This window comes from Vicugna pacos, chromosome 3, assembly GCF_048564905.1.
Source record: "Vicugna pacos chromosome 3, VicPac4, whole genome shotgun sequence".
NCBI lineage: Eukaryota > Metazoa > Chordata > Mammalia > Artiodactyla > Camelidae > Vicugna > Vicugna pacos.
Window position 1 is genome coordinate 20846633 of NC_132989.1, and position 22931 is coordinate 20869563.

Sequence of the window (22931 nt, forward strand, 5' to 3'; positions counted from 1 at the left end):
GTGTCTCGGTCTTCTCGGCTGGAGGTAAAGGACCGGCGTTCATCCGTCCAGTGTAACAGCAGGAAGAGCAAGCACGGAGTGATAACCAAGTACCTAACGGAATGTCGCTATGACAGGCAGCCCCAAGGTGCTTGCTCACTCATGTAAAATGCTTTGTGAAACCCCATGTGCAATAAAAAATGTAAATAATCAACACACTAAAACAGGCTCTTACCCAAAACAGCCACAGTCCCTTCCATCTCCAAGGCACTCATTGCCGGCAAGGCCCTTCCCGGGCCTCGCTCCACTCTTTCCTCATGGTGCCACGACAGATCCTCTTAACAGCTTCCGCTTAACACCTGATCAGGTTAATCGACTCTCTGGTCATGCAAGTAGTTGATGACACAGCAGAAACCAAAAGCCAGGTCTCTGAGAAAAAAGGTTCCCTTTTTCATGGCCTTTCCAACCCAATCTGAAGGAAGCCCAGTGGTCCCTGGCCTCACCGCAGCTTATTAGAAGCAAGGGCCAATGACTCTGCTGTGACAAAAGCCAAGACGGACCTCACCACGCTGGGTCACCTTGGGGAGGCATCACAGTAACAATCAGGAAAGTGCTGGTGTGGACCACGGTGCCTCTGTGGGACAGGAGAGTCCTGTGTCAAGGGAGAAACCTGCAAAGACCTCCTTAAGGAAAACAAGGACCTCCTTTAGAACACAGTCCTTGGGGTTTCACCAGCTCTGGAGGCTGCTGGGTGAAATGAGTAGAAAAGCTAAGGATCACTCAGTTCAAGGGGCATTTTATTCTCTTCCCCACATTTCTTCAGCAGTTAAAATCATGCACCCTGGAGTCAGAAAACTCTCCCTTTGGATCTCAGCTTTCACATTTATGTAGCTGTGTGACCTTAGACAAATCACTTAAGCTCTCTGAGCCTCAGATGTCCTCAGCTGCAAACTGGGGGCTAAAAAAGCAATGCCTTGAGTTCAGTTGAGGGCAGCTTCCCTGTTCTGATTTTGTTTATTTCCTTTCCTCCTTCCTTCCTTCCTTCCTCCCTTCCTTCCTTCCATTCCTTTTAATGGAGGTACTAGGGATTGAACCCAGGACCTTGTGCATGCTAAGCATATGCTCTACCACTGAGCTATACTCTCCCCTCTTCCCTGTTCTGTTAATTAAACTCTGGGACACTGAACTGGCTAGCATAGGTGATTGCACAGAAAATGTCACTCTATTGATTTACCTCCCAGCCTCCAAAATAAAGAAAAATAAATAAACAAAAAAGCAATGCCTGCCTAACAGAATTCCTTTGAGATTAATTAAAATAATGTATGCAAAGCATTTAAGACAGTACCTGGTACATAGTAAGTGTTCAAGAAAAGGTCACTGTTTCATTATTTATGGACACATTTTATTATTTATGGGTATGTCCAGAGCAGGCTATTGGGAAACACGGCAGGGCAAGCCCTCGGCATTTCCAAACAGATAACAAACACATACTTCAGAAGACTGAGTTTGGAGAAGCCAAATTTTCTAGGTTAGGAGAAAAGAAAAGGAAAAAAAAAAAAAAAGACTCAGCAAACAAACTCTCTTTCTATGAGCCGGAAGGTCTGCTAACTTTAAGAAAGGAATGTCCTTGCTGGGCTGGTTCTGGAGATTGTAACTTGCACAAGAAATTCAAAAGACTTTTGGAGACACATCAGTAAGAGAAGGCTAGAGGAAGGGGGCGAGGACTGCCAGAGCCCCTGCAGAATCACTTTGTATCTGGCTCGAAGCCCCGGGGCTTTAAAGCATCAGTCTGCAGAAAGGATATTTCCGTTGAAGATGTGTGCAGGTCTTCAGGACAGCGGAATGTCTGCAGGATGCTCTGGCCCGGGGTGGACCATTAAAGTTCAGACAGAACTGGGGCATGCAGAGCACACCGCTGCGCCAGAGAGCACTCTGTTTTTCCTCTCTGAGTGGAGGCTGCTGTCTCTAAGCACTTAAAAGAATTCCTGAGCTCCAAGTGAATGATGCTCTATGGGGGAAGCGTTTTGGGGGTAGACAGGCCAGACCACAGAGAACTGCAGATCCAGAATCAAAGGAAGGAATAAAGGATATTGGAGGAGATCCTTGGGAATGAACACGTCTGTTCGTATTTTCTACTCTTCATCAAAGAGCATGAAAGCTAAGGCTAGGATGGGGTGCCAGGGACACAGCCTGAATAGATGAACAGCCCCACTTCCTGCCAGCTACACCTGGTCTAAGCATCTCTGCCCCTCTTACCTGGAGCAGGCTTGATGAGTCTGGTATGAGTAGACTGTAAATTCCTTAAAAGCAGACACAGTGATTTCTCCTACAGATCTAGAATCCCTTATTTGAAAAGCCTTGGGGTTAGACCTGTTCAGAATCCAGAATCTGGGGGATTTTAGCAAGGTAGTACGGTGTATATATTGTATAATACGGAACAGGTCCAGTGGCGTCTGGCACAGTACTGTATAATCAAACATGCTAGTAGCTCTGGACCAGATGATATAAATATTAACAAAAAGTGGGATAAATAAAGGCTTTAAATAGTCTCAGGACAGTCTGGGTCAGGTTTTGCCACAATCTGAGTTATGAAACAACTTCTGGTTTTCAGAGTCTTCTGTATTTTAGAATCATGGATTAGGACTTTCAGGCCTTTCTTTTTCTTTCCGTTTTATTTTTTCCTTCTTTTCTTTTTTAAATCTCCAAGACCTCTGCAGTATTCTTCCCCCTGCAAGTGCTAAGTGGAAGCTGCTGGCATCCAGAACATGACATCTTGATCTCCCTCATGTAACATCAGATTCTGGAAGCCAGGGGATAGTTTATTCTCAGTGACATGGGGATCCTTAAGGATTAGTAGGATCCTAAATTAAAGAACAGGAGAGGAAGACCATTGAATCCATAGGTTCTCTGTCGTCCTGGACAGTAACACACACACATCCATGAAATATACTGAGAACTTGTCATTAGTGTATCATACTCAGTACATAAGCAAATAAGAAGGGAGCCTCACTGCACGTCAGGGATGAGGAAAAACTCTACCCTATCACATAGAGAATGGTATTTATCAAATATTGCAAAAATACCACTAAATGTTAAAAATCAAGTTTGTTCAATCCTAAATCAATAGCAGAGATGACTGGCAAAACTAAACCATAAGATACATGGAGGCTGATAATCAAGCTAACATCTACTGGATGTTACAAGCTTACAAGTGCTGGGGTCAGCACGTTGTGTGCCTTATCGTGTAACACTCAGAGCAACTCTGTGCAGGAGCTACTGTTACGGGGCCCCATTCTGGAGATGAGGCTTTGGGACACTGAGTAATTTGATCGTGAGTGTCCAGCCAGGACTCCAACCTGAGTTTGGCAGGCAGGGAAAGGGAAGAAGGAAGGAAAAGAAGAACAGATGGAGGAAAGTAGGAGGGAAGGAGAAAAGAGGGGAGGAGAGACGGGGAAAAATAATGGAAAGAGAGAAAAAAGCCTTGACTTGGAGCATCTGTCAATTTCTGGGGTGTAAATGCTCTCACCAGGGTCAGTTTCAAGCTAGTAATGGTTCAGCAGTTGGCTCGCAAAATTCCTAAATGTTTAATAACTGGCTTTCACAAACTTACAGGAGCCATCTCCTGCACACCACTGTCAAGCCCGTCCCGTGGCCACATCCATAGTTTACCGGTAACTTGGGAAGATGAGGTTTCAGCTCCTGGAACAGAACTGGCCTAGGAGCAGTATGATGAGGTGCTACCCCAGGCCAGCCAGCCACGGCTCCAGTCCTACCCCGACCTGCTGCAGACCACTGAGGGTGGGGCAGGAAAAAAGACAGGGGGGAGAACACACTGTCTCCTTCTCTCCAGGTAATCGTTCCTTCACCAGAGGGCATGATGCAGGTCCCTGCCAACCTGACGCTCCCTGGCAGAAATAATAATACCTAGAACTTTTTTCCGGACTCTACATACTTTTCTTGGTCAGATAAGGAAGTCTGACTTGAGACCAAAGGGTCTGTTTCCTTTCTTTAGATCCTTAATTTCCTTAATATTTCTCTGGAAGCAGTGAGGAAGTATCTTCCACACAATGGGAACCAGCTTTGGGCCTCATTTTAACCCACAGTAGTACAATGAACCCAAGTAAAATACATGTAGGCTCTTGGCTTAGCTTCTCTGTTAATACCTGTAGGACACGACGTTCTAATTATCTGTCCTGATAATATGTTTCCACGAGAGGCTCCTGAGAGGGGACTGGCCTGTTGGTATCCAATCAACAAATGTACACTCACCATTTGGTGAGTGTTGGGTGTAAAAAGAAGAGGAATAGTTTCTGTCCCAGGGTCTCAGAGACTATTACAGGAGACAGGCAAGCAAACATAGTTAAATTATATTCACTCACTCATCCAACAAATACTTATCAAATGCTCATCTGATGCCAGGCACTGGGATACCATGGCGGGCAAGGCAGACTGGTCTGTACTATCATGCAGCTGACAGTTCAGCCATGGAGAGAGACATTAATAATCAACAGAATAAAAGTTAATTAAAAACTGAAGTAAGAGCTCTAAGGAAGTGTTAAATGGTCCCGTGAGAACCAGAGGAACCTGACCCAGTTCAGGGAAGTCAGGCTAGGCTTCCTTGAGGAATTGACCACTTAACTAAAACTTGGACAACAAGTAGGAGTTAACCAGGTGAGTGGGGTAGAGAGGAGGAGGAGAGGATCTGTGCTCCAGAGAGAGGGAACAGTGTAGGTCAAGGTCCCAAGGTGGATGAGAATGCAAGGTTTCAAGGAAGTGGAAGGCTAGTTTGGAGAGCGAGCGTGATGGGAGATGAGGCAGGGAAAGAGGCTGGGGCTGGTCCTCACAGCGCCCTGCAGGCCTTGTTACAGCTGGCTTTAGGCTTTATCTCAGAGCAATGGAAAAACACTGCCGGGTTTAAGCAGGGAATCTGCATGGCAAGGACACCCAGTGCTGTGACAGAGTAAATGAGATGCTGCTACGGGAGCATTAGGGAATCAGCTTGTCTAAAGTGCTGTGTGTGGAATGAAGGAAGTGTAGGGAGGTTAGGGCTGGGGATGTGTCCAAATAGGCTTTCTGGAGGAGGGACTATCTGAGATGAATTTTTGAAGGATGAGTACGACTTAGCCAGGCCAAGGTGGAAGGCTGGAGGAAGGGGGAGAGAGAGAACACGGCTGGATGAGTGTGAGGGGGTGGGGGGCTCCAAGAAGAACAGGCCAATAAGAGAAAAGGCAACAAGGTCAGGTGGGGACCAGATGAGGAAAGCCTCATAGGTCATGGTGGGGTCTGGGCTTTATCCTGACAGCAGCGGGGAACCCACTGACACAGCCAAAGATCTTCAGCAGGAGAGGGAGGCTCATTTTCACATGTTAGAAAGGTCACTGGCAGCAGGGTGGAAAGTGGACTGGAAGGAAGCAGTGCTGGAGAAGAGAGACCACTGCCGCCTGCCCCAGCAGCCCAGGTGAGAGAAGGTGTCACATCTGCATTAATGCAGCACAATGGGAACAGAGAAGACTGGGTGATGCTGGGAGATGTTAAAGAGGTAGAGTTGAGAAGGCTTTGTCACCAGTGGGACGGGCGGGCGTGACTTCTACTCTGCCCAAAGAATAGTCTCAACAAAATGAGTTCTGTTTATGGTGAGTCTTGCCTTAGGGTCTAGGACATGGTCAATTTTTGTCAACGCGCCCTGTGTCCTTGAGAAGAATGGTGTTTGCTAGATGTTGGGTGCAGGGTTCTCTTAAATTGTTCATTCCATTGAGCCTGCTAGTTGTGTATTTCAATCTTCCACATCCTTAATATTTTCATCTGTTTGCTCTACCATTTGTGACAGAATCTCCCACCATCATTGTGGATTTGTCAAAACTTCTCCTTATATATATTAGTCAATTTTTGTTTTATATATTTTGAGGTTTTGTCATTAAATACATACAAGTTAGAATTTTTAGCTCTTTCTGTTGAATTGATCCCCTTATCACTATGCAGTGATCCCCTTTATCCCTAATAATTCTTTTTTGCCTGAGACCTACTTTATATGTTACCACTATTGCTATACCAACTTTCAATTTTTCATTAATCTTTGGTGTCTGTTTTTCATCCTTTTGCTTTTAACCCTTCTGTGTCCTTATATTTTAAATGTGTCTCTTGTAATCAGAGTGTAGATGGATTTTTTAAAAAATCCAGTAGACAGTAAATTTAGCTCATTTACACTTATTGTAATTAGAAATATATTTGAATTTATTTCTGTCACCTAATTTTTAGCAATTAAAAAAATTCTGTTCTTTTCTCTTTTTTCTGGATTCTTTTGGATAAGTACTGTTTTATTTATTTCAGCTCTTTTCCTTTATTCCTACCAGTTTCTGGCTTGAATTAATGCATTCTATTTCTTTTCTTTTAGTAGCTTCCCTTAAATTTAACATGCATATTTAACTTAAGAAAATCTAAGGTAATTAATATCTCTAAGGAAGAGTTAAGGCTTTGGGTGATGTCATTCAAGGAGATGGGGAGCAAGGACTTATGACATATTTGGTACCAAAGGTGAGACCTGTTTTATGAATGCTGCATTTGAGGACACATACCCAATTATCACCTTAACAGATACCTACACATCTACCTTCAGGGGTTCAAAATACTCTGCAAAACATCCTCCTTCATGGGTATTCTTCATTGCTTACCCAGTGACAGGGTTAAAAACAAACAAATAAACAAAATCAGTGTTTGCCTCCCCTTGATTCTTAGAACCATATGTCTTCCCTTCTAGCCTAGTCAACTGGGCCAAATTGAACACAAATGTGTCCTAAAAAAAGCAGGCATCACAAGTGTCACTTCAATAACTGTTGATAAGCTGAGAACTGAGTCTGAAACAGTGACCTGCATTCTCTCTTACAGAACCACGGCTTACCTTTGCCTCCTCCAAATTCTCTACTATGTTTGTGGCTTCAGTGATGAGGGAGGGGGGTGTTTAGCCAATTCTGCCAGATATGAGAGGGAATGAAAACTCTTATTTCCATAGCAACTGAAAACTTTTTTTAAATTAACCATTCAATCACAGCTCACCTAGGCCACATCAGGCTTCAACCAGTCCAACATAACCAGTTACTCTTATCTCCTAGAGGTCAGGTCCCAGTTTAAACTTTCCAAGTGCTGTTATGAATACTACACCCACAAACACTTCAGACGACGCTGAGGCAGGCAGGGTGGGGATTATTAAGAGAGACACCTTGGAAGGAGTGTATGACTCGCCCAGGCTCCCAGAGCCAATCTGTGCACCGCTGGGACACAGTGCTGCTCACGACCCCACAGTGACACGTGAACTGTATTCCTGGGAGAGAGCGGACACGTAACATTCTGCTCATGGGTCAGAGTTCAGATTCTCTACCAGAGGCTACAGCTGACAAAACATGTCAGCTTTACCACAGATGTCCCACTTGGTGTTCCCCTCTCTTTGGTGCCACTGGTAAGTCACGACAATCTTCCCAGTGCCCCAGGTCTCAGGGGGCTGGGCTCAGCACACGACAATGACATGGAGCCCACTGAGCTTGATCTTTTCTGTCTCCCAACACGCACACACGATCCCTCCCCTGACAGCCAACAAAAAGATAACAGTAATGAGAAGCAGAGCTTATAAATTTCCCTTATGCTTAATGCCTGGTTTCACACAGTAAATGGATTCATTTATTAAAGCAATTTGTGAAAATCCCCAAGGGCCTGCTAAAACTGCTGCCTCAAGGTTTTATCACGTCATATACGTCCCTCATTATTCCTACCCTTGAACAAATACTGCATTGGCAAGGAACTCTGGACCATCCACGGCTTAAAATACAGGTAAATTGTAAATAAAGCAAGAAAAGATGGTGAGGGGGTGGGGGAGAGGCATTTCCTGCCCCTGGAGTTCCCTTTGCCAACAAAAAGGATTTTCTTTTTTTGTACATTCCCGCAGATTCCTAATCCCACTCCCTGCTCTAGTCTGTCAACTTCACATGGACCCCAAAAAAAGGCTTATTATCAGGAGTCAGCATGTCCCCTTCAGGTTTCAGGCAAGGATCGGAACTGAGGGGCGACGGGGGCTGTGTGAAGTCAGTACAGCCACCTCATCGCTGTCCCTCTCACTCGGGGGAGCAGGCAGAGAGCAGAGGCGTGGTCCTGTGTAACCACAGGCTGCACTGCGATCGGGAGGGAGGGGAGGCCCGCTGGCCCCTGGCAGAGGTCCTTTGTCTGGGGAGAGCTCACAGCGACAAAGCCCAGGCTGCATGGCTCCCCCATGCGTGAATGTGAGCATGAGTACAACCCTTGGTGGGAGCTGATGCCTCCAACCTCAGCCAGCCTTTCAGTGCATCTGCTCCTGTCATCCCTATGGGATGGAAGCAAGACTCCCCCTGGGTGCTGGATCTAGAAGAGGGGCCATCCTCACTGAGTGGTGGCTGCACCATCAGGGCTCACGGGGACCTCCCTGTGAAGAAACCCAGGGACAGCAAGAAACACAGTTCTGCTCGTCTAAGATGGACAATACACACAGCTATTTGTTCAGTGAAATGGCCACCACTAGTATATAATTATTGTCTCCTGTACCAAATTAAGTGCTTGGGAGAGAAAAAAAAAACATGGATAATCTTCTTAGTTGTATTTTAAGGAAGAGGGATCTGTTCATCGTTGTATGCTAATAAGAGGTGAAGATGTCTGTGTTTGGAAGCACCAAATTGCTTTCCGTCAGAGGGGATCCAGAATCCAGTACAGAGAGGAAGTGAAGGGAGAGGGAGACGGAGATGCTGGGAGGAAGAAGGGCAGAGTAGAGGGACAGCATGAGAGAGAGAGGGGGACAGAGGTGGGCACGGAGACTCAAAGGCCTATGGATGAAAGAGAGGGATTTGGCAGAGAAAGCGAAGGATTGGGGAGGAAACGCAGTGTGCTGTGGAAGGTGAACCTTGCAGTCTTCCCTGTGAAACTGACATAAATGAAATTAATTTTCCGTCTGTTACTATGCTATGTGAAAAGGGCCGGACAGAGTTTCACCATGTGTGAAGGGGATACACGGGGTGGTCTGACTTTAAAGACGGTTTATATGGTGTAGGCGAAACTCTCCCTTGGGGTCTTTGGAGGGACTTCAGACCATAGCCCATGTGGCTGTAGACTGGGAGAGACGTTCCAGACACATCAAAACGCCTGGAGCAGAGGAAACAAATGGAGGCTTCCAATATAAACCCTAATTCCAAAGTCACTGGGGCAAATCACCCAAGCTGCTGCCTTGATTTCTGAAGGAACTACTTTCTGTGGGAGCAGCTCCTCGAGGCAACCCCCGGGGATGGGTGGATAGGTGGATGGTGGTGAGGGGAACACAGGAGGCCGGCTGGCCTTCTGTCAAGTTCATGGGGCTCCCGGACGCCTGGTGATGTGGGTTCTCCGGGGAAAGAGGAGATGCATGGGGGCAAAAGTGGAGGCTCTTGGTGGTGACAGCCAACATCTGGGTCACCAACGAGTAACAAGGTCATGGGGGCAGAGGTACATGCCAGTCAATGGGTAGAGCCCCCACTTCTGGTAATAACACTGCGGTGTCAGTGAAGCCGCTTAGCCTCGTCACGGTGACGAAGGGCAAGTTCACACTTTCTTTCAACAGATCCCTCCTGAGGCTCGGCTCCACCGCCTACTATCTGTTGACCTTGGACAGGTCATTGAGCATCTGTCAGCTTTGGTTCGTTTTGTGAAAAAAATGAGATAATGTTAGTGTCTGCCTCAAAAGGTTACAGTGAGGATTACACGAGTTAACTTGTAGCCCACAGTAAGTTAGTGATATGATGATCATTATTTGATAATCAATACATACAGTTAGCGCTTACTCATAGGATGAAGTTCCCACGTTAGTTCTCGGGTCACTGCGTCTTTCTTGTGCAGTCCTTGTCGCTACCAGCACTTCGTCCTCCTACATGGTGAGGCAAGTAGATACTTTAAAATCCTAGTGTTTACTGGCTTTGCTTTTTAATCAGTCCTTCGAGGGGTCATGGCTGCATTTTTACCTAATAATGTAAGTTTGTATGTAGTGAGTGTTCAGAACATTAGAGGATTGTAATAGGTAGTGTGGTGGCTTCTGTGCCATAATAAGCATGTCTCATTGTAAAGTAATTCAGATGAAGACGGCCTTTGCACCAGGGTCAGACTGCCAACTTCTCTGCATGATCGGAGGTATGTGGGAAGCTGTGGACGCAGGCAGTGACTGGCAGAACCTTCCTAAAGCTCCATCTCATAAAATTTCCTTTGGTACAGGGATTGCCCTTTAAAAAACCCACTCAACACCTCCGCATGCCTCGCTCTCCAGCTCCACTTCTGTTCCCACCAGGAAGCCCAGAATTTTCCTTTACGTGTTAAGCCTTGGCTGTCTCGGAAACGCCCCCTCTGCCGTCCCCGTGGGTGTCGCGCGCCCAGGCCGCCCCGGCCATCCCTGTGCCCGGGCCTCAGCACCTGGTCACGACAGTGGGAGTGGGGAGGGCGCAACCTCAGTGCCGGCCTCTCGGCTTCTGTGGGTTCCAGCCAGACCCTGAGGGTTATTTTAGTGCAACTTCAGTGTTTAATTTGAGGATGTGTGTGGATCAGAAGGAGGGACCAAAACGTAATTTTTTTTTCCCCTCCGCCAAATGATCAAATTTGATGTTCTAAAAAATGCACCAGCCCGGTCCCGAGCTGTGTCCAATTGGGAAGTGGGAAATGCCTGCAACTCCCTCCCAGGCCGGGACCCTCCTTCCTTAACCGCTGGCCACCGCGCAGGCCCGTTTGCTGTGGGCAGCACCTGGGCAGTCTGTGGTTACCACCCGACCAGGAGCCTGTGCCCCGAGGCTCTCCTTCCCTTCTGGAAATTGCACGCTGCACCTTCCCCGAAAGGACGTTCTACAGGGCTGTTTAATTTCTTACAGCCTCGACAGCGCCCCGCAGCAGCTGCTGAACCATGGCTGAAGGGGAAATCACCACCTTCGCGGCCCTCAGGGAGAAGTTCAACCTGCCTCCGGGGAACTACAAGAAACCCAAACTCCTCTACTGCAGCAACGGGGGCCACTTCCTGAGGATCCTTCCAGATGGCACTGTGGATGGGACCAGGGACAGGAGCGACCAGCACAGTAAGCGCCCATCTCTCCTGTAGCCCCTCGCCTTTCTGGTGTCGGCCTTGGTCAAGGACGGGAGACAGGAGGATAGTAAGGGCTGACCCCCTGCCCCAAGGCTCTGTGCAGGCTCGACATGCTCGGAGGCAGGGGTGACCCGAATGTGCCAAGTGCCTCGGGGTGGAAGACGGGGAGTTGTGAGGGTTCAGCCTGCCTAAAAGGGTCATATCTTGAGAGTTTAAGAGGATGCTCTGTTGACCTCACACAAGTGCTCTGAGATCAGACTGGCTACCCGTGTTCAGTGGTTCCAGGCTTCTGTAACAAGCGAGGGGTCTGGTCCTCAAGGCCGGTCAGGGCCCCGCTCGCTCCATGACAGGAAGAGCCACGCGGGGCCAGGGCGGTAAAGCCCCCACAAAGACATCGGCTCAATTTCAAGTTAACTGACTCTCCAGGTTACGGTTCCACTGGGCTTGGCTTGTGACATCCTGGTTCATGAGCGCAGGCTCACACATTATAAATTCCGCCGCTTCCACTCTGCACATCACGCAGATGTGGTTGTGGGAACCGGGCGGGGGGAAGTCCTTCTCCAGACCTGATAGAAACCGGAGAGCGGAAGTGATTCGAGCCAAAGGCTGAATGTCTCTTTCGGCTTTCCTGCCAGCCCGGCTCTCAGATGGTGTTGACAAATGGAGGTATGACTGAGGAGAAAAAGAATCTTCTTGAGTATCTAATGATAAAAATCTCTTCCTTTTGCTTTAGTACTGTTGGCATTGGTGTGCGGGTTTGATGTTAGGTGTCTGGGTCCTACTGTGATCTTATCAGGGATTCCCCAAGCACCACTGAGGCATCACACGTTGTAAAGAGGACAAAAGTCAGATCTGGTCCCCACTAAGAGGGTCTAAAGGGTCATACGTGTCACAAATCAAGAGAAGAAAAGTGTGGATGAAATTAGGAGACAGGGTAGCTCAGGTAGAAATTAAGGTTCTGCAGGATGGCTTTAAAATGGAATGCAGAATACGGGCTTTGATGTGATGGTATATATTCACAAGACACGCACCACAGGTCAGGCACTAAGCACAAACGGCCCCCTCATTGGTGCTCACTCTCCACCCTCAGACACACAGCCAGCATTTATCCACCAGGTGGCACTGTCCCCTCCTTCCCACCCACCATGCAGACCCTTGAGATGAGGAGCAGGAAGGCTGAGGGTGAGGCTGGCCGCTGCAGGGTTAGATTTTTTTGAGCTTTATTTTGATGGCTTGTCTTTAGATGGGCCTGTTGAATGCCTGTTACCTGATGAAAACCGGGTACCAGAGAGAAGCAAGAAAGACTACTGACAATGTCAAACAGACGTATCAGCCACTTTTACCGCAAATAACTGGACGTGGACTGTAGTCTTGTTGTGTTGTGTCAGGCAAGCTACACAATTCGTGTGATCTGCCCCATGCAACACAAAGGGAACAAGCTGTAATTTCTCTAAGGTTTTAAATGTTTCTAATAAGTCTTAGCAATTTTCTGAACTAATGGGAATGCTCTCTGATCATCAGAATCCCAGGGGAAAAGACAACCTTGGTGATGTGGTCTGTGGGGTTAAGCCAGCTCTCCTGGGAAAACTTGAATTCTTGGGTAATGAGAGGCTACCATTCCAAGTCCAAGTAGTGGAATTTCTGTACCAGCGGTGCATGACTTCACTGCTAACACTGTAGATTGCACTCTCAGTGTGTAACTTCGGGATGTCTCGAGAGTGCTGCGAATTCAGCTGCCTGACCTAAGATGTCAGGAGTCCTGGAAGGCAGCATCCGGTAGCATAGGAGTGCGTGTGAGGAGGTCTGCCTACCAGTAATGCTGGATCAGAGACTTCCCAAGTGAACTCGGGCTAGTTACTTAACCAGTCTGGCCTCACTTTTCCCACTTATAAAATGTAAGAATAATATTACTTGCCTCATAGGTTTCTTGGGAAGATTAAATGAGAATAACGTAGTAAAAATTCCTGGCAGTCTCTCAGCCCAGAGACCCAGTGCAGCCCATGTTGGGTCACGTTGCTACTGTTGTCACCATTATCATCACCACCACCACCAAGATGTCCACACATTCAACACAGCACATGGAAACAGAATACTACACTTAAAGACCATGCCTGGTCTCTTCTCCTCAACCACGCTGCCCTCCAGGAAGGCCAAGGGTCTAGATCCAGGTTTTGATTCAAGGCCTCTCTGGCAATATTCAGACTTACGCTGGCCTGTTTACTTAATCCAGGACTAAGAACAAAGGCCAAGGAGGACAGAAATCACAGTGGGGTGAGCAAGCAGAAATCCATCCCCGCACCTGTCAATGCCCGGAGAGCTGGATAATCCACATGCCCCCTGCGGAGTCCAGGGTCCTGGGTTTACACTCTGAAACCTTGGGTTCCTATTCCTGCACCACTGCTTTCTACCTGGAGCAGCACTGGACAATTACCATGCTCTCCATGTTGTGTAAAGTGCTCTGTAAAAGCCACATCAAGTCGGCCAGCCCCATGCCCCTCCCAATCACCTTCTCCCGTCTAGAAGTGTAAAAGCCTCCAGGGCTCCTAGCCATCTCCTCCTGGGGGGGAATCTTGAGGCTGCACTTCCTCACCTCTGCAATGGGAATAACAATACTGTCCTGTGCATCTGACAAAGCTGAAAAATCTTATGAGATCTGGTGGCCAAGAGGACGCCTTAGCAAGGATGCGCCCTCTCAATGGGGTTCTGTCGCCCTCTTCTGGCCAGTGGTGGTACTGCCACAACCCTTCTCAATTTCAAGGATCTTCAAAAACAATCAACCTGGGCCGGCCTGGAGCGGGTGATCCCTGGGTAACTGGTTAGCACAGTCTGCAAGGGGATGGTTTCGACTCCGTGATCATTATTAGACTGAGCGTGACTAGAGACTCTGGTGACAAGTTGAAAGCCACACTCTTAAGTCCTCCTTGAGGGAGAATATATCTAAAAGCCAATCAAATATTTAAATAAGTCTACGTACATCATGCAAGATAGAACCTTCTGCCTTCCAGCTCTACAAGGCAAAAAACAAAAACAAGCAAAACCCTCCTTTCACAGCTTCCCTTTGTCCCCAGCCAGTCGATCTGCCCTGGCAAGATGGGAAGTTTTCAAAAATTTGTCTTCCCACCTTACCTCCAGGAGAGTAAGTTTCCCAGGACCTAACACCAGGCCTTCCTTGGAGTGGTATAAACCTAGGATGGGTGCCTGCGTGCGCGGGCTGCTGTAATGGAGGCTTGGATGGGAGGTCTCCACTGGTGGGAGCTTCGGGACTGCAGAGGAGATGTTTTTGGCGTATCCCTTTACAATGGCTCAAATCACGGCCGGAGGCAATTACCAATGCAGGCTGTGGACCTCTGTCACATCGCCATACTAGGAATGCCAGCAGAATGAGAGAGAAGGGGCGACGGGGGCAGCTCGTGAGAAGATTCACGCTGACTCCGAGGGCTTGACTTGGGGAGGCTGGTACGTGGTGGCGTCACCACAAGAGGGAGGATCCTGGAAGAGGGACAGGTGCAGGGAAAGAGGCCCAGGGGCATTCCAGACACAGGGCATCTGAGGAGTGCCTTGTGTACCAGGCAGCCCTCCTTGGAGTTAGCACAGCGCATTTACTCGTGTGATTATTTCATGGCTTCCTCCCCCACTGGGCTCCCCGAGGATGGGGACTGCGCTCTCTAACAGCTCCGCACTGCAATTCTTATGTCCAGCACACTGCCTGGCAGTTGGGATCATGCTCAATAAATATTAATTTGATGAGTCAATGAATTGTGTGGGTGGCAGGGAAATTCAAATTCAACAACGTACTCCGTCGATGTCTGTCGAGCACCTGATATATGCCAGGCATTGCGCTAGACTCTTTCATTTCCTCTTAGCCATGGTCCTGGGAGGTTATTAATTATCATTCATAACTAACTACCCTGTGAACTAACCTTGTGAACACTGAGCCCACAGGACCTGGGACCAGCTTCTAACTGGGAAACTTGGCACAGACCCACAGGTCCTTCTTCCAAGCCCAAGGCGCTCTCCACAGGCCTTACCAATACCAACACCATGACGGGGGGGCCACCCCACATGCTGATTAAGTAAATGCACCCGCACTGTGGGTCAGATCGGGGCAGGAGCAGGCAGGTCCCATTCCTGCTGTTTTCTGGTTCCGTGTCACCACGGGGAAGTTACTTCTCCTCCACATGCCTCAGTTTCCTCATTTTAAAAACAAGGGTGACAACAGTACCCACCCTCACAGGAAGGTAGGAATTTTAAGTGTGATCATTTATGAAAGTGCTTAACACACTTCCAGGCACACGATAAGTGCTCGGAAAATGGTATTTATTATTATCATCACCTTCCTCATCTTCATCCTGAGGCTTGCTCGGCCTTCCTCGCCTAACTACCTGATCTCTGGAGTCTGCTGAGTTAAACGAATGCTACGCCAGCTCTCTCCATCTCAGCATCTCTGGGACGGCCCAGGCTTGGAGCCCACCAGTCCTGGCACATCGGTACCTCGTGCCCAGGTACCAGCGCCGCAAGCCCTGCCCTGTCTAACCTCTCTGCGGATCACACTGTCTTGGGCAAAGCAAGGAGGAGCCCTGTGTCTGATTCTGCTCTTTCTGCTGGAGATCGCTCTCGGCCAGAAGGGGCCGTGACTCATTCCTGGATGGGATTCACAACTGGAACGGTACCTGGAGGATAGGAGTAAGCTCACGGGCGCCCCAAACCTGCGGCCTCCTCCCTCGGCACACACCCCCTCGCCTCCCCAGGCACAAACGAGGCGGCGTGGGGAGCTGGATTACCGGCACCACTCGCCACACAAATGGAAATGTTCCTGAGCAAAGTGTGTGCCAATCAAATATTTATAAATCCAACCACATCCTAAAGGCACTAGAGGACTTCACTGGTCCAAAGAATCCTACTTTGCAACCCTTTAGAAAGGGCAGGCTCTTTCCCTCCGGCGACTCCATCCTGCCCCTAGTTTTAGGGGTGGTCCAGACTCCCATCTGGCTATGACTCGGCACCTAGTGGTAAAGGCACTTTGCTCCCCAAAAGCTTGGGCCAAAAATCAAAACAGCTTTTCAAACGACCATGGTGGGCACTGCGGGGCGAGGCTGTCAGACGTCAGAGACAGGAGCTAGTCTTCAGGCAGGAGCGCTACCCGGCAGCAGGATGTGATGCCAAAGGACTCCCTTCCTCTCCTCCCCACCTGCCCCTTATCGGGTTACACAGAAAGGACTTTTCTAGATAAACTATTTTTTTAAATGTCACACAGTCCATGGACTGTACCAAAATTTTCCAGGGACCTTTTTCAGACCCTAAAGGAGAAGCAGACACCATTATTCATTCTAAGAAAACTCTTTTTCATTTATCTACATAGATGTATTCCAAACCATTGGAACTTTTTTTCCACTAACTCCGTTTTATTTCTCCTCCGTCTCCCTCAAATGGTTTACGGCGCCCGGCTTGTGGCTACGTTTTAATTATAAACGCCGCTGACATAAAACAACCTCACCGAGTTCTGAATGAGGCTGACCTCATTTTGGGTAAACACAGCAAAGGACGGGAAGTCTCCAACCCAGAATAAACCAGGCACGTAATCTCTCTTGGCCTCTCCTTGGACAGCAGAGGTGGAAAGCAGGCCTAAAGGCCACGGAGGGACGGGCTGCAGGAGCGGCACCTCCCTCCGTGAGCGCCTGTCCTGCTGAACACACCAGGTGATCTTCGCTTTAAAATTTCCTAGGGCAGGATCGGAAGATGCGAGGACCGTGCCCCAGAGCTCAGGAGCGTGACTCCTTTCCTTCTTTCTATCCTTGGAAAGTAAGGGCTCACATGTCTTACAGGGAATAGCCTCCTATTAAGAGGTAAGGAACACCAGAAATCAACACAATGTTGTAAATCAACCACACTTCAATTAAAAAAAAATGAGGTAATGGAAGGCTTTGGGGAGCAGAAGAGAAAACCAGAGATATTGGCTTATAATTCCTCAGAACAATCAAGCAGAGCATCTAGACAGAGGTCAGCATATCCACTCGAAGCCCAGGATTCGCCCTCACATAGGTTCCCGCAAATCAAGACCCATGGAGGGGTCCACGGATGAGCACAGGACAAGGCAGGAGCACGGGCTGCCAAGGAGAGTCTGTGCATTTCAGTTATCTGACATCTGCTTTTTGATAAATCGGCCATTCCCAAACCAGCACACCCAACCGCATTCCTGGAAAAGGGGCAGGACGCTGGCTTCCACTGGGGACACTGTGATTACAGATCCACCAGGCAGACGCTCCCGACCTTCTCGGAGCACACTCTCACAGCGCTCTGTAAATTTCTGAATTTCTCTAAGAAACTTGCGTCTATCACTTGAGTACCATTTTAAAAGCCTTGATTTCCATTTCTTCTGCTCAGTGAAAAGTCGCCTTCCGCATCTCAGGCCTGGGGAACAGTGAGTCCCCTGTGGGCTAAATGACTCGGCTCATTTTTCAAGAAGTACTTGGCCCTGCATCCTTGGGATGCTGTTGAGCCACTGACCTTCCTGCTCATAGAGAACAAGTCCTAAATTTCCCATGTGGGATGGAGGGGCCGCCCTGCTCTGTGTGCTGGGTGCTGACCTGGTGCAAGGTGCTGGAAGAAGAAAGTGAAAAGAGCAGGCATGGCTTTGGTGGCCCTTCACCAGCTTTCCTGGCTCCCTCTCTGCCTCCAAGAAGAGCCCCTCTTGTGGATAACCATGCTCAGGTCTAGATGGTACCCGAGGTCGAATCTGCACTAGGTCAGAGAGCACTGCGGGGCTCATCAGGAGCAAGAAGCTGAGCGTCTGCCACCAATGAAGAACCAGGATTTACATGTCAACTACCCACCCACCCCCGCCCCCAAAAGTACAAAAACATCAGCAGCCCCACCACCCAGATTACCTGTTACCAGCTAGCTGCTCCTACCTCAGAATTGAGTTTTTAAAGAAATGAAGAGTTAAGACGAAGGCAAAGTTCCCTCCACCTCCCTCCCCTGTCTTAAGTCCTCTCATCCTCATTCTCTTGCAATGTTTTTTTTTTTCCAATACGTTATTTTCTGCTTTTCTCGGAAAGGAAAAAAAAACATATAAATATAGAAAAGAGAGTTTTTGTTGTAGTTGAACTTTTGTTGGCTTTCAGCTCAAAAAGAAGTGGCGTTTTTGCTACCATGTTGCTTTATCACTTACAGGTCGTCTGCACCCCTAACTGGGTGTAAGCCCCTGAAGGCAGGGACCTCGCAGGGCACTGAGCACAGCGCCCAGCACACGCTGGCCGGTCAATGAATACGTGAAGACTGAGTGGCGTTCCGCCAAGCTCAGCGCACTGCTCCAAGGGGGAGGAGGTGCTGTTTCAGCCAACGCGGTTGGCCAGCCCCTCCCTCTCTTTCTGAGCCCCCCTCTCTCACTTGCTCGCCTTCCCACCCCGCCCAGCCCCTCAGCAGCAGCTGCAGGGGGCTGGAGGGAGCTGGACCCCGAGTCAGTTACCCAAGCAGAATGGCTGGGTGTTACTCCTTCCTGCCGGCTCCGCTTGCAGAAGGATATATGTTCAAGAAACTTAGCCAGAATGAAATCCAGTGAAAATGAGCTATGAAACTTGGACATCCTGGAGAAATAATATTTACAGAGGAAACTCTTGAGACGAACTCTCACCAGCGCAACAGCCCTGGTGCTGGGGCTCACAGCCGAGGACTGAGTCCTGTGCCAGGCAGCTCTGCCTGTGTTTACCTCCGGGGAGCCCGACACGGCCGGGATGGGACTCCTCACACAGCCAAGTCAACTCTGCTTATCCCCACAGCGAGACGAGCGGGGATCGCTGAAGGCACAGAACAGAAGCAGACTAGAAAGTGAAAACCTTTGAAATCTTCACCAGTCCTAACCAGTGCACCCCTCTGGTGGGGGACGCTGACAGTGGGGAGGCCATGTGCACCTAGGGGAAGGGGCACATGGTAAAGTTCTATACCTTCCCCTCAGTTTTGCTGTGGACCTAAAACTACCCTGAAAATAAGGTCTATTTAAAAAAAAATCTTCCTTAATTACCTAAGAGGACTTGACCTTTGGGATTCCTGTTGCATCTATAATGTGTTTGATTAAATACCTACTTATATGAGCGGCAGGTGAAAAAATTTCAGGCAACTAACATCACTCCATTCTATGGCTACACATGGGACCCTGGATGGCCTGTCACCATCTTGTACCTGTCTGACCTTGAACACAAGGGGGACCAAGAAGAGGAGTGAATATGGCTTGATTTGGACCAATCATTCCTATAACTGGAGCACAAGGGATTGCATGAAACAGAGGAAAAAACAGAATACCTGGACAGCCGAGCCTGGGCTCTGGTCATGGTTTTGCCCCTGATTGTAAGTACAATGTTGGGTAAAGCATGCTCTTACCAAGCGGAAGTTTCCTTACCTGTAGGACAGAGCCAGTGCCACCTTCCTCCAGGGATGCTGCGAGGAGCGATGAGGTCACCTAAACACAGTGGAAATGACAGTAACAGTATTGGACACTTCTCGGCATCAGAGCCTTAAACCTCACAACTCCATGAAGCAGAAAGTATCATATATATAATGAAACGGGCAAATAACACGCCCAGTCATCACCCAGCTAATACACAGCCAAACCAGAAATAGAGTTCTTGCAGTTTGATCCTGGAGTCCAAACTCTTTAATTTTACACTATTTATAAAGACAGAAACTAGCGTTGTGCCTGGCGCATTGTCAGTGATCAGTAGATGGTTATTCCCTTCCTTTGGTCTTTCTTAAATATATAGGATTATGCTGAGGAATTAATAGAAAAATATACGTGAAAGTTCTCTGAAAACCATAAAGTTGAATGAAAACACAGAGCATTAAAATTTTTTTTTGTTGAGATAAATTCACATACTTTACATTTTACCCATTTAAAGTGTGCGATGCAGTGGTTTTCTTATATTCAGAGATGTGTGCAACCATCTCCATAACCAATTTTCATCACCCTCCCCAAAAGAAACCCTATATGTCTTAACCATAATTCCTCCTTCTCTCCCCCACCCCCTCCTCAGCCCCCCGCTACCACTAATCTACTTCCTGTCTCTAAGGGTTTGCCTATCCTGGACGTTTCCTTTAAATGGAAGCATACGGTATGTGGTCCTTTGTGACTGGCTTCTTCACTTAGCATGTTTTTAAGGTTCCACCATGTTGCAGCACATATAGGTACTTTGTTCCTTTTTATGGCCAAATAATATTCTACTATACACAGCACTGTTTACTTGCTTCCTAGACTGTTAGAGCTGAATCAACTCTAGCGACCGAATCCAGACCCTTTCCATTTTACTAGTAAGGAGAGCATAGCCTGGAGGTTCAACAGCCGAGCCCAGGCCACCCGGCTGGTTGGTGGCAGAGCCCAGCCTGAGCCTGACAAGTCTGCTCAGCCCCGCTTTACTTCACTCCACAAAGCAATATTGGAAACACAATTTAGAATGTGCAGCTACTGACGAGGGACCAAGAGAGTCATCTCTGCAAAGATTAGTCTAACATCATTTATTCAGCAAATATACACTGGCTGTCCCCAGAGGACAGGGCACAAAGGGACGTGCTGGAGACCAAAGGGGCATAGGACAGATAAGACCCCTGGCCTTTGTCCCAAGTGTTCATTCCCCCAGGGAGGCAGAAACAAACAAGTAAACCTCTAACTGATAAAAATCAATGCCATGAAGGAAACACACACGGACCAAGAAAGACAATGGTGTGGGGACTAGGGTGGCAGGAGTGGTGGGTAGGGGTGAAAGGACTTGCTATATAGAGTGTGTGGGGCATGTGAGCAGGAAAGGCCTCTCTGAGGAGGGGTTTTAGGCTGAGGCCTGGAAGAGGAGGACCAACTTCGTGACTATTAGGGGGAAGAAGGTACTGAAGAGGGCAGAGCATGTGCAAAGATCCTGAGGCAGGAGAGAGCGTGGTGTGCAGAAGGAGGCGAGGAAGTGGAGCAGTGACTCAGTGAGCCAGTGGCATGACTCGAGGCTGGAGGAGGGGAGGCCTTCCGGCCTATGCTCTCAGAGATAACCAGAGTTAGGGGGACCTGTGGGAAAGGAGATCGTGGCTTCCGGTTTCCTTCCTGTGAATTAAATAAACTCCACTTACCAGAGGAAGCCAGAGGAGGCCCTGGGTCTCTGTAGCAAAGACTTCCAAGGACAAGAGAATTGCATCTTCAATAAGGGTGATGTAATGATGTATCACCCTTGGGATGAATCAGCAGATAAGGAAAACAGAGGAAAATGAGAAAATACAGACATATTAAAAAGGAAGTGGCTAAGCGAGTATGATCCAGCCACGTAATGAAACACAATTCCATGGGCAAAAGGAACGAGGCTAACTCTTTCAGTACTGAAGTGGAAAGATTTCCAGTTAGCTGTGAAGCAAAAAACACAAAGTACAGAACTGTATAGTATCTTACTATTTGCATAGGAAAAAAAAAAAAGGTGGGAGGGATAACATGCATTTCTCATATATGGAGAAAATATCTCTAGATGGACACACTCAAAATATACCTGGGAGGGGTTTACTTGTTCGTCTCTGTCTCCCAAGGAGAACACACCCCATATGGAGGCAGGGCAAGGATGCCGTCTGTCCTGCCCCCCCACAGGCTGGAAGGCGAGGTTGGGAGGGGCGGGAGGTAGACTTTGCACCGTCTCTTCTTCTGTGTCTCCAGGTATGAAACATGGGGGTGTATGTCTGATTCGAAGTAATTAAATAGAAAATGAAAACAAAGAAAAAGCAAAGAGGGGTCTAGACACGCCGACTGAAGCCCTGTGTTCCTTCCAGCACCTCCACACCTCAGCCTCTGTCAAAGCTGACCCTTAGAGAGGTCAGCTGCCCTCCCGGAGAACTACTGGGTGCTCATCAGTCCCTGGTCCAGATTTCACCCTTAATCATAACGAATGATTGTGACCAAAGAAATTGTTCAGACGAGGCCAGAATTAATTTCAACTCCCAAATAGAAACCATCAAAGCAGCTCCTTCCAGAGCCACCCCAGGGGGGATGAACAAATGAATATCAAACAGGACTCCAAGGAGGTATCCAGCAGTGGGCAAGGCATTGTGGGAGTATCATCAGTGTAAACGGAGAGTGTAGCTCAGGGCACCTCAGTCCTTGCCCTTAACGCGACATTGCCCACCCTCGGCACTACTGACGTTTTGGGCTGAATAATTCCTCGTGGTGAAGGGCTCCCCTGGGCGTTGCAGGGTGCTCAGCAGCGTCCCTGGCTTCTACCCACTAGATGCCGGGAGCACCATTCTGCTCCAGCTGGGACAACCAAAAATGTCTCCAGACACGGCCAAATGCCCTTCGCAGAACAAAACCATCCCCAGGTGAGAACCAGCAGTCCCATCCCTATGTTCCCAGGTAGCTGCCGCGCTCTCCCAATCAGAAGCCAGGGTTTCCCCACTGCCTAAACCCCACTGGGGCTGCCACAGAGGTTGGGGGCTGACTGAACCGCGCTGTGGGTGAGTTCCCTCAGTTTCAGACGTGCCAAAGAATCCAACTTCCCAGGAATCTCCTCTGTCTGGAAAAATAATACTCCCAGATTTTTAAAAATAACCTTCTGAAGCTCCCATGCCAGGAAGGCCCGGGCCATAAAAAGGCATCCCCCCACCAAAGCAGGCTGAAAACCGGAGCAGAGCCCCTCAGGCTGGCCAGCTGCTGACTCCACAGCACCCCAGGAGCCCCGGGATGACAGAGCCCGGGACTGAACACTGCTTCCTCCCCTGATCCTTCCCCTCCAGGTGACCGAGGAAGGAGGGAGGCGCTGTGAAGCGCATGCGGGGTCATCCCGTAACAAACAGGGTAGACGGGCGGGCGGGCGGGCGGGCGAGCCTGCCACCACCTCTCTTCTCT

The 22931-nt window shown here is 48.6% G+C and overlaps 1 protein-coding gene across 3 annotated transcripts in view; it reads left to right on the forward strand.

Annotated features, from left to right (window-relative positions):
* FGF1 (fibroblast growth factor 1) overlaps positions 1–22931 on the forward strand; it is a 92076-nt gene that overhangs the window by 63832 nt on the left and 5313 nt on the right. For 2 of the 3 annotated variants that reach the window (XM_031671910.2, XM_015239441.3), the window contains one exon: positions 10872–11072. In XM_031671910.2, coding sequence (XP_031527770.1) covers positions 10904–11072 — 169 coding nt within the window. In that variant the 5' untranslated portion in view covers positions 10872–10903. Of the gene's footprint in view, positions 1–5543; positions 5613–10871; positions 11073–22931 lie in introns of those variants that run through there. The other variant, XM_072955840.1, reaches the window with a different exon arrangement.